The sequence below is a fragment of the Aedes albopictus genome, chromosome 2, assembly GCF_035046485.1.
Source record: "Aedes albopictus strain Foshan chromosome 2, AalbF5, whole genome shotgun sequence".
NCBI lineage: Eukaryota > Metazoa > Arthropoda > Insecta > Diptera > Culicidae > Aedes > Aedes albopictus.
The window spans coordinates 259,434,381-259,445,645 of record NC_085137.1 but is presented as its reverse complement, the minus strand read 5'-3'; the positions used below and the strand labels follow the sequence as shown (position 1 = coordinate 259,445,645).

Below are 11,265 nucleotides of genomic sequence, written 5' to 3'. Positions count from 1 at the left end.
TTATGGGCATATTTAGTATGAAAATATGTCCAGAATTCAAAATTTGTAATCAGAAAACCCAAGCTGTGCGTTGTTTCACAAGGTCTGCAATATGACTATAGTTTGAATGGGGAAGAATGCCGGTCTTCGTCCAAAACTGGTAATAAGAAAATCATAAACGACATGCCAAAATTCAATACGGCGACTATTTTATGTAATTTTAGGTGCAGAGTCCAAAAATGAATACCAGAACATCAAAGATGGTGTCTCAATGATCAAGATGGCGGTTAGTTCAGTTGGGGTAGATATCAAGAGTCATAAAATGATGACCGGAAAATCTAAAATGACGTTTAAAAATTTTGCTGCTTCATGACACTTGTTTGGTTTGAGTTTTGGATCGTTGTCTTATATTTTCTGAATATTGGATGTTATGCTTATATAAAATGTATCCATATTGAGTAGATTTAGCAAGCAGTTTTCATTTTGTATTTATGTCAATGCCATCAACATGTCGCTCGAGTTTTGTTGAAAAGATATTTTAAAGCACGAGAAAGGCACCATCACCGCTAGGTGGATTAATTAGGGTTTTTTTTTATTTATTCATTATTTTTTAGATAAAATAGAAATGTTTTCATTAAAGTTGAAGCAAAGTTATCTTGATTCCCAAAGGGTGATATGCAATATTTAGTTTTTTTTTATGTATTCATTCCATAGTAGAGGTTGCTTTTTCAGAAGTATTTTTAAGGTGTTCTATTATTATCCAGTAGTTTAAGAAAGGGGTAAATTTTCCGAAACTGCTTGATAAGGTGAAAAGCTAAACTTAATATCTACTTATTTGATCATTGCTGGTTCGAAACCAAAAAGGCTATTAATGTATACAAAATTATTTTTACTGGTTGATATGAATTACCATTTGGCAACACTTCAAGCACATTTAGTTATATTATAAATTCTTATTGGATTTACCTGTGTTTACCGTTAGTGACACTGCTGGCAGCACATGCTCCTCTGTATAGGGCTCTGCACGAAATTCTCTCCCTCTCTTTCGCTCTTATTGAGATTTTGTAAACAACAAGGCCAGGAAATGTCAAAATCCCATACAAAATCAAAACAGTGCAGTGCCCTATAGCGGGTCTAAGCAGTATGACGTTCGTTTCATTTCGTCCCTCGGCCGTCTAGTTGTTAACATTGCTGTTCTCTGTTGGCTTGGTGAGAGTGATGGCCACAGTTTCGCTGGTACACAAGTTCGAGCATAAAAATGCTTACTATTTATAGGCTATCGACCAAGCTGAAGAAACAATCGTTCGATCTGTGCACGAGATTGTCCAAGTTAGTAGCGTCGCGGGAAACCCACGTGAGCGGTGGAATGATGCATCGGGTCACCGTAAATGGCCATTCTGCTGGCAGCGAAGAAGGTGGCCAACGAAACAAATACTCTGACTATGTCAAATTCTTAGAGCTGGTTGGTAATTTGAAGGTAAGAACCGCATTCATTAATATACATTAATAATACTTATTTTATCACAAATAAGTCTTTCTTTTTCCAAAAATTGATTACGTAATCCAGTGTCATGAAATTCTTTATCGAAAATATATTTCGCGAAAGTATCTGTATGTATCATCCATAGCAATGCATACATATAAGTTTGCAACCTTGAATGGCCACTACGTCATGATTCACGAACAGCTGTTACTGACTGCAAATGACTAGCCCTGAACAGTATCATATGATTACATTTTTTGCAATTTGGTCTGTACTAGAACAGGTTGATTAATTGCCCTTCTCTTTACAGCATATGAAGCGAACCGGATGGGTGCTGCGTAATGTCAAAGACTGCGAGACTATTTCGGGGCATATGTACCGAATGGGGATGATGTCGTTCTTACTAGATGGCCAGCAAGGCTTGGACAGAATTCACGTCATGGAATTAGGTATGCGTATTTCACAGTCAGATAATAAAAAAAAGTTTGATCAATAATAAAGCCTATTATATACGTTTTAGCTTTGGTACATGACCTTGCTGAAAGCATTGTTGGCGACATCACGCCGTACTGTGGAATCTCCAGGGAGGAGAAATTGTTGAAAGAGTTTTCAGCAATATCAGAAATTGCTGAACTTCTTGGCCCAAACAAGGAAAAGCTGCTTGAGCTGTTCAATGTGAGTGTTCATTTTATTTTCATTCTGCTACAAGGTTGAAAGTATGTAACATGATCGATTTCTCTTTTTTAAATTAGAGTGTCGAAGGCATTCTAGAAGGCTAGCATTCTGTGGCCAAAAGTTGCTATCATCCTTGCATCATGTCATTCCAATTCGAATATAAAAGGATAGATGAAGCAATCGATTCTCTTACATTCATATGTTTTCGAGCAAACCCTTGATTTCTACAGATTCTCCACGGATTTTAAATATTTAGTCATCGATAAAAAGCGTAAAGTAAAGCGAATACATTTTGGGTTTGAAACAGTTATCAAAATGATATATCAGAAGTTTAAAAAGTGAAACATATACAATTTGTATAGTATGAGTATCCTTCTTTAGTCTATGCCCCAATGTTCATCCTATTCCAAAAACAGACGATTTAGGCAACGATTGTTTCTGTTCGTTTTGTTATCATGCACGCTTGCTCCTAATAAAAAAAAAACATGAAAAAAACAAGCAAATAGCGCTTATCAGATTTGTTTCCGATAGGATGAAAATATGAGCACTTTGCTTAAGATGGGTCCCGTTCCCCTATTAAATTTGTTGGCCTACAGTTGAATATACCAAAATAATAAATCTAAACTAGTTTTAAAAGACATGTTCTTTTTATCCCCAACGATCCAGATTGGCACCCTATGACTATTGAACATTGCTAATTTGCAATTTTTTTTTGCAAAGTTTCTTTAGTTGGATTTTGTTGGTTCGAATGAGTTTTTGTTGAAATCTCTGGAAAAAATCCTGCTGGAATCACTGAAGGAAATAATGCTAGAATCTCTGGAGGAATTCCTGCTGGAATATTCGGATGAATACCTGATGAAAACCCGGGAGACATTTCAGCAAGAATTTCCAATGGAATTCATGGAACAATTATTGCAGGAATGCCTGGAGGAGTTCCCAAAAAAATACCTGAAGGAATGCTTGTAAAAAAATGTGGAAAACCAGTGGAAGAATTTCTGAAAGAAGCATTTTTGAAGGAATCTTAAGTTTCTTAAGAAATCTCTGGAGGATTTTCTAAAAGAAACTTTTAGAAGGTTTTATGAATCTCTGGAGGAATCCATGGAAGGATTTCTAAAGGAACCTTTGTAGAAATTTTGGATGAAATCCATGGCAGATTTTCTGAAGGGTTACCAGAAAAAAAAATCTGAAATAATTTCAAATTTATGATTTTTTTAGGAATTTATGAGAATGAAAAGTTTGCTAGAAGAATTCGAACAGAAATTTATGGAGCAATCTCTAATGAACATGGATCAATTTCGGTATCAATGGAGATTTTCTAAGCAATATGAGATATTTCTTCTTCCTAAAGGAATCTATAGAAGACTTTCTGAAGGAAATTGGTTGAATTTCTAAAATAACTTATAGATGATTTTCTATAGAAAAAAATCCTGGAGGAATTTTTAAAGGAATTCTCAGAAACATCTATAAAGGAATCGCTTGAGAGATTTTTAAGGAAATATCTGCAGAAGTTTCTATAGGAATTCATGGCAGATCCTTTATTCTTATCCGTAATCCTTAATTATACTTTTGCAGGATTCTCTAAAAGTATTTCTGAAGGAAACTTTGGAAAATTTCATTTAAAATTGATTGAAGATTTATCAGGTAGAATTCTGAAAAAAATAGAGAAATAAGTATTGATAAATCATCTATTATCAAGAAATCATCAAGTATCAACCCCTAGAAGATTTTATAAAGAAATCGGTAGAGGAATTTCTGTAGACATCCTTGAAAAAAAAAAAAAAACTGAAAATTTCTTTGCAAGAATATCTGCAGAAGTTCTTTTAAGGTACTATGGAAGATTATCTAATAGAATTCTGGGATATTCCAAGATATCCTCTTGAAAGCCTCCCTGGAGGAATTTCTAAAGGAATACTTCGATAAATTTCAAGAGAAATCTCCAGAAGGATTTTTGATTTGATTTTTTTAATGGAATCCTAAAAAAGTTTCGGTAAGATTTTTAGGATAAATTTTGTTCACAGAAATCCCTAGAAGAATTTATGTAACATCGTGATAAATATTCAAAATAATCTAGAAAAATCTGATTTTTGTGAAATCGGAAGAATGTAAAAAACACATGATCAATCTTAGATACTTTAAAACACAGTGAAATCTGGATAAAATTCATCCTGTTTGCTTTTAGCCTTAGGCCTTTTCGGCTCCCTCTGAGGCTGGCGCCCTTGGCGGGGGCCAACCTGACCAACCGCACGCTACGGCTCTGGTAGCTTTGTAAAAGAAGGTGATGTTCCAAAAAGTATAGTAATGCCTTTTTTGAAATGTTGGTGCTCAATTGATGTTTTGACAAGTTTCGATAACCGTACCGCGACCGTCGAGTTGTCTTAAACCTCGAATCAAGCCTCAAACAGCATCCCGAAAACGAAATTATCAAACCCATAGGTTGATCTTAGTGAACCCTAATGACGGAATTGTCAACCTGTTGATGTATCGCCAGATTGCTTATCGACTATCTTAAGAATTTTGCCGAAGACAAAACCAGTTGACTGCTTTAAATCTACAGATAGAATAGTTTGAAACTTAACACTTGTCAGCGAAATTGGTGCATTACCAGATAGCTTTTGACTTACTGAAGAATTTGGCTAAAGATAATACTTTTCCATGTGCTTTGGATCTCCAAAACTTAAATATAAAATTTACTATCATCTAGCGGCAGAATTGCTACATAAATAACTGTTGGATGATGGCATATTTCTATCTGTTTTGGTTCGCGAGATAGACACGTTTAAAATATTACTTAGCATTTAGCCCCACCTCCAACTAATTGGTGAACCACCACACTGTTTCTGATCTGTTGAAGCACTTTGCTGCTGACACTGTTTTTTTAAAATAAATTAAATCTTGAGATATAGTAAATTATTAAGTGCTTCACTGAGCATCTTCTTCTGTATACCAACGATTGTATGGTAGATGTATTATAGTACTTTAATTTTGCCGAAAAAAGTATGTCGCTATCCTGGACTACGCTTAAGATATTCGTCAACTACCCCCGATTAGATGAAATTCCGTAAGGCAGAGGTTCCCAAACTTTTTGCTACCGCGGCGCCTTTCGAAATTTTCAAAAATGTCGCGGCGCACCAACAACTTTTTACTAATAATTTTAATGGTTTTTAAAACTTCAACAAATCGTAAAAAATGTCATGTTTTCTTATAATTCAAAAATAGGTTCCTTCAATGCTTTTTATAATCTTTAACAAAACTTTACGAACATTTGAATTTTTTTGACTTCAAGCTCTAATTTTTTTTTTTATTTAATTAAATTTAAAATTAAGATGTAAAAATGGATTGCTTCAAACCTGTCATGACGGCTAACAGTGACGGTGACAGGTCGTGTAAGAGAGGCATAACTCAAAAAAAGGGGTTTACTGAATCATATTTGAAATCAACTTATAAATTGTAGCAGATTTTGTTTACGTAAAAGAGATGGAGCTGCCTAGGGCCGAAAATCTCAATAATAAAGACATACAAAAAATTTCGATAGTGATGCCGTCCCGAAACTTTTGAGACAGTATTAAGCCGGTAATTTCTTTGGATAGAACTTGAAAAACGTCCCTTGAAATATTTACTTTTAATTGCATGCTATTGATAAATTCGGAAACTTAACATATTCTGAAAAAGTTCAATTAACAATTTTAAAGTCTTAATAAAAATCTGCATAAATTTAAAATGTTTTAAATAATCAAAAAGTTTCGTGAGGATATCAGAAATTTAGGAAACATTCGAGGACTTTGGAATATTTGCTTTTTAATGGAAATTTTGAGTGATTTTTTTTCCTTAAAAAGGCAAGACTTTGTTATGTAATACAAAAAATTGCTGTGATGCGACACTAGTTTCACAAAACAAATATAAGATAAACAGAATTTGTGTCTTCATGAGAAAGATTTTAAAAAGAGATTGTTCTATGGGGCTTTTCCTTCTTTCAAAATTTAAAGTTGAAAAAAATAAACTACAGTGTTGATGTTCTGCCTTCAATAATAAGAGTTTAATCTTTGTGTTTTGGTCCGAAAGCTTGCGGCGCACCTGAGAAATGTTTACGGCGCACAGTTTGGGAAGCACTGCCGTAAGGTCAGGGATTCCAACAACAAGGACTGATGTGTAATGGAATTCTGTGTAGAAGGAATCTGTGTTGCTAGTAGCCTAGACTGTAATTGAGAGTTTTGCTTATACCATCGCTAGAGCCAGTAAGTATGTGTGTAAATTTACCATAATACACACTGTTTCCTAAGGCACACTCACGTGATATTTATGATTATAGGCTTTAACAATTGGTTTCAGTAACAGTGTTTTTGAAGAAAATGTTCAACATATTAAACCCCTTCTTTTGAAAGTATTACTTATGCTATTAATCCACCTTTAAGTGAGATAGAAATTATATTTTTAAATAAGTGAAAATAACGTCTTTGTATCTTTAGCAAAGTAGAAAAGAGTAATTAAATAAAAAGTTATGCTGGCCCGTGAGCTACCAGCAAGAACGATGAAGAGCAGCAATGGTGCAATGTAGGGATTCGACCAGTTCACCCAGGTCCCAGACCATGTGAAACAGATTAATTCAGAAAGTTAGATGGTGCTTAAGAAAGAGTAACGAATTTCAGATAGCTAGACCAGATCCAAACAATAGCAGATATTCAACCCAAACAAAATCATCAGACAATTAACTCATTTGATAGGCAAGGCCTCTCAAAGGGGCGGTATGTTTAGGCCAAAATAGATCGAATTTCCCTTTAGAAGGGCTTCACAGTAACCATTTGAACCGACTAGATATTTTGTGACGATCAACTAATCTAATTAAAAGTTTATGAAGCTATTCGGGTCATTTTGTATCGCTACGGTAGCGCATCGGCTTTCCCGCCTAAATTGTATTATACTAGGGCTATAAAAGGCCACCAAGAAAGCAATATTAGGCAGTATCTGTTATATTTCATGTAGTTTCGTCCAATAAATTAAGCAAAATTACGTACCTGTCTCAACAGTGGAATAAGTTTTTAAGTGTCAGAATAAATAATAATACTTCCTATTGACAATGTTAGTGTTTGTCGGTGCATCCGTGAAGTTCCAAAAGGGGCAGAGGGCCTCTTCTACAATTGACCAATCAGTTCACGACATCTGTGCAACAGACGTTAAAATGAGCGTAATCATGTTTGGTCCTTCGAGCCGGATTTGTCGGTGCTGTGTCTTGAAGAACTGCATGTCGTTCATAGTGAACCAAAATTTTAACGCACATTCCAGAGTCTGTCTAGGGTCCGGTGCTGTGTTGGTCAGTTTCGGGGACAATCACTGATTACACGGCTCACAGCAGTTCAATGGGTATCACAAGGTCGGCTCCAGAGGCACGTTCTCCTCCATTCGGGAAATTTGTGCCAAGGGGGATACAACCAGTTCAATGGGTACAACTATGGAACACTTTATTGAGGTTTGTCAGTTTTATTAATTCCTACACATGTAATACGAAACACTGATCTTGTCAAGTTTCTTATTATATTGGACAAACTACTACAGAGTTTCTTACACTAATGTTCTGTGGTCAAGAATCTAATCTGCTTTTATAGTCTTAAAGCCATACAAAAACGCGGGAAAGCCGATATTTCCCGAATACCTCACAAAATGGTCAAATTCGGTATTTGCTAGGTCTCATTGGACTAAATTATATCAGAATGTTCCTGCTCGAATTTTACATCACAGTAACTGCCTAATTCTACTTTATTCCGCATCAACACAAAAAACAAGAAAACTTGTTGGTTTTTTTTCATTAGGTAACAGTATAATTGTGGAGCGGACCTGGTGTGATGGTTAGAACACTTGACTATCACGTCGAGGATCGGGGATCGAATCCCACTCCCGACAAACTCGTAAAATTTGAGCTCTTGCTGTGTAGGTCCCGAGATGAACTAGCCTAGGGCTAAAAATCTCGTCAATACAGATAAAAAAAAAAACCAGATTAATCCACCTAGTGGTGATAGTGCTAGTGATTAGCCTAGGGCTAAAAATCTCGTCAATACAGATAAAAAAAAAACCAGATTAATCCACCTAGTGGTGATAGTGCTTTTCTTGTCAAATATGAGTTCATGATCTACGAAAGCCAAAGTATTCCTGAATTTTGAGATTACTCTATTTGGAAAAGCAAGATTTTGTTTCCCAAAACCATCATCGAATCGGTTCACATGTTCTTGACAAATGCCGAGGAATTTTTGCCGCATAGGCAGAGCTGAAAAATATCAGATCTCTTAGTTGACTGCAGCGACCGGCCGCTGCCCAAGTGGTTCGCTACCTTATTTGCAAATGTTTTATTTTTCATTGAAAATATATCCTGTAACGTAAATTACCGAAGCGATGAGAGTGCTGAGTTTTAATATTTTTCACTACTAAAAAAATGGTTTTGAAAGTCCGTTTAGTTTTGTTGCCTGAACAACAATCCTCTAGTTTTTGAAATATACTACCAATATTTTTCATAATTGCCTTTATGTGAAGCTCAGATAAATTCAAAAAAAGTATCTATAAGAGATAGTTTTTTTGGTTAAAAAAGCGAGTTTTCAGTTAGCTGACCCATTTTGTCCCCGTACAAATAAGGTGAGGCAAGATAGGTCATGTTTTAAAAATTTCTTTTCAAGAAACAGGTTTTAAACTTTATCTTATATCATCTAGCGGACTAGTGTATTTGAGAATCGCGGTCGAAAACATAAAAAATCGATTTGTGTTTGGAAAGGATCCTAATACCATTTCTTAGATGACCCGTCGTGTCATATGGTAAAAGTATACTAAACCAATTAGTTGTTCCTCCGTAGAATGAATTTGAATAGGTGAATAACGGAATCGAAATTACGAGTTTTAAGATGGATCAGAAGTCAAGTCGATCAAACTTTACTTCACGTTTTTGTATTGCAATGCCTCCAACAATGACCAGTGTTGGTTAAAGTTTCGGGGACAGCCAGGCCAGTGTCAAAATGTTTTTTTTTTTAATTTCAATTTTGCACTAAATACTGAATGTTGACTTACTTATCAAATCAATGGAGCACACGTATCTCAATCAACTGTTTTTCTCACATTTTCAGGAATACGAAGAGGGAAAAACGTCAGAGGCTAAGTTCGTGAAGGATCTGGATCGTCTCGATATGGTAATGCAGGCGTTCGAGTACGAGAAACGGGACAATTGCCCGATGAAGCATCAGGAATTTTTCGATTCCACCAAGGGAAAGTTTTCCCACCCACTTGTGATCAACATTGTGAATGAAATCAACGCTCAAAGGGAGAAATTTGCCGAGGCCAGTGCAGATGGGGCTACGGATAATTCATCGCCATCGCGTGAAGCCGCCACTAGTGGAGGCTCCAGATGATTCTGGAGGTGGAGATTTATTCGGGTCAAAAGTTGAAATGCTTGGGTGTTTCTTGTGTTACGATAAAATACGAGTTTTATTAGATGTGATCTCATCATTGCTTATTCAGGTGCGGAGTTTCCAAGAGTGTGAGGATAATAGCTAATTGATTCAAGCTAGTCAAATTGGGAAGCGCGTTAACTAACAAAATATGGTTTATTTATTACGACGATCTTTAGACTATTTTTAGCCGATTTAATGATCCTTCACTGAAATGTTTTCGAAAGAAATGGTAGAGGTACACATTTCAGGGACTTAAACATTGATCTACTGGTAGTATTTGCATACAATGCGCAATACATTTCAAATTAGTTAGATCCTATGCAGAAACTCATATTACTGTTTTCTTTTCAAAGTATATCACATCCCATAGTTTTGTGCATTTATTTCATTTGTTTATTTATTTATTAACATCAACAGACATCTTACATATGTCCCAATGGCCGAAAAGATGGCCAACTCTATTGAACGCGCGTTGCAATCCAATCAGCGACGTGTGTTGACCGTAATTGGTTCGTCGGAAGGGCAGTCTAAGCATCGCGTTGTTCCGAAGGACCTAGGACGAACGATCAAATTAACCGCTTCCAGAATGGTAGGATAATCGACTCTTCCCAGCAAACTGTCGGCAACAAGCATAGCCATATCTCCGCGCGATTGGAGAGTTTCGAGTAGAATCAACGGACATCGATTGCTGTAACTTGCAAACCGGAACGGATCACGCTATGGAAGCAGACGGAGCGCATAGCGGATGAAACGATGCTGCACTGATTCGATTCTGTCAAAACCATTCTGATAATGTGGATACCAAAGAGCAGAGCAGTATTCGAGGGTTGAACGGACCAAGGAACAATACAGGGATTTTAAGGACAAAATATTTGGAGTACACAGCTCAAATCTTCTCGAGCACAAATCTAGAGAACCGTCAAACGAATCTGACTAAAAATGTAACTCAATGTTTTCTGTGCGGAAGCAAGCATTAAGTTACATTTTCAGCCAGAAACGTTTGACAGTTTTCTAAATTTTAGCTCGAGAAAATTTTTTCTATGTACTCCAAATACCTTGTCCTTAACCAGTAAATGTCGGAGAATTCATTGGCGATGCGAAAATCCTGAATCCTGAGGTTCTAGACGCTTTGTCGACGATATATGCGACATGGTGCTTAATCGTAAGCTTAGTTTCCAAGATTACTCCAAGATCTTTCACTTGATCTATGCATTGGATTGTTGCGTAATGAAGCTTGTAGTTGAACTGTATTGGTTCAGAATAACGAACGTTTACTAGGGTTTACAACCATTCGATTTAATGCGCTTCATGTTGCGAAGGAATCGATATTTTCTTGAATGATCAAGGCGTCAGAGATGGATCGGATTTAAAGAAAAAGCTTCATATCGTCCGCGCATGATAGCCAAGTAATCGCAGCATGCGGTTTACGTCATTAAAATAGAGTAAGAAAATCATGCTCAATTTGGTTCATGGTCCGCTGCACGAAATTATTCTGGCCTGCTTACTCCCACACGAAATTTGACATTTAAGAGGTGTCGGCACCGCTCAAACGTCAAATTTTCTGTGAGATTAAGCAGGCCAGCATAAATTCGTGCAGTGGACCATAAGCGTGACGAATGGACATTTTGTCAGTGTTACGTCTGTTTGTCTGTTGTCATACCATTTTAGGTTTAACTTTATATATAGTTCTTACTATGTTTGCTTTAA

At 36.2% G+C, this 11,265-nt stretch overlaps 1 protein-coding gene across 2 annotated transcripts; it reads left to right on the top strand.

Annotated features, from left to right (window-relative positions):
* Positions 1 to 1,103: 1,103 nt before the first annotated feature.
* On the top strand, positions 1,104 to 9,889 carry LOC109404738 (5'-deoxynucleotidase HDDC2). 2 transcript variants are annotated; one of them, XM_029872251.2, is made up of 5 exons: positions 1,104 to 1,188; positions 1,255 to 1,456; positions 1,773 to 1,911; positions 1,983 to 2,137; positions 9,235 to 9,889. In XM_029872251.2, the coding sequence occupies exons 2-5, from the start codon at positions 1,346 to 1,348 to the stop codon at positions 9,514 to 9,516; spliced, it is 687 nt and encodes a 228-aa protein (XP_029728111.1). In that variant the 5' UTR covers positions 1,104 to 1,188; positions 1,255 to 1,345; the 3' UTR covers positions 9,517 to 9,889. The 2 variants fall into 2 exon arrangements, with proteins under 2 accessions (XP_029728111.1, XP_029728110.1); XM_029872250.2 differs by having other exon boundaries at positions 1,137 to 1,456.
* The last annotated feature ends 1,376 nt before the right edge of the window (positions 9,890 to 11,265 follow it).

Bases quoted from the DNA above. Each gene is read 5' to 3' on its own strand.
- LOC109404738 (XM_029872250.2), top strand. From the start codon at position 1,238: ATGCTTACTATTTATAGGCTATCGACCAAGCTGAAGAAACAATCGTTC. The intron at 1,457-1,772 runs GTAAGAACCGCA...TTCTCTTTACAG, and splicing joins AGCTGGTTGGTAATTTGAAG to CATATGAAGCGAACCGGATG. The intron at 1,912-1,982 runs GTATGCGTATTT...TATACGTTTTAG, and splicing joins AATTCACGTCATGGAATTAG to CTTTGGTACATGACCTTGCT.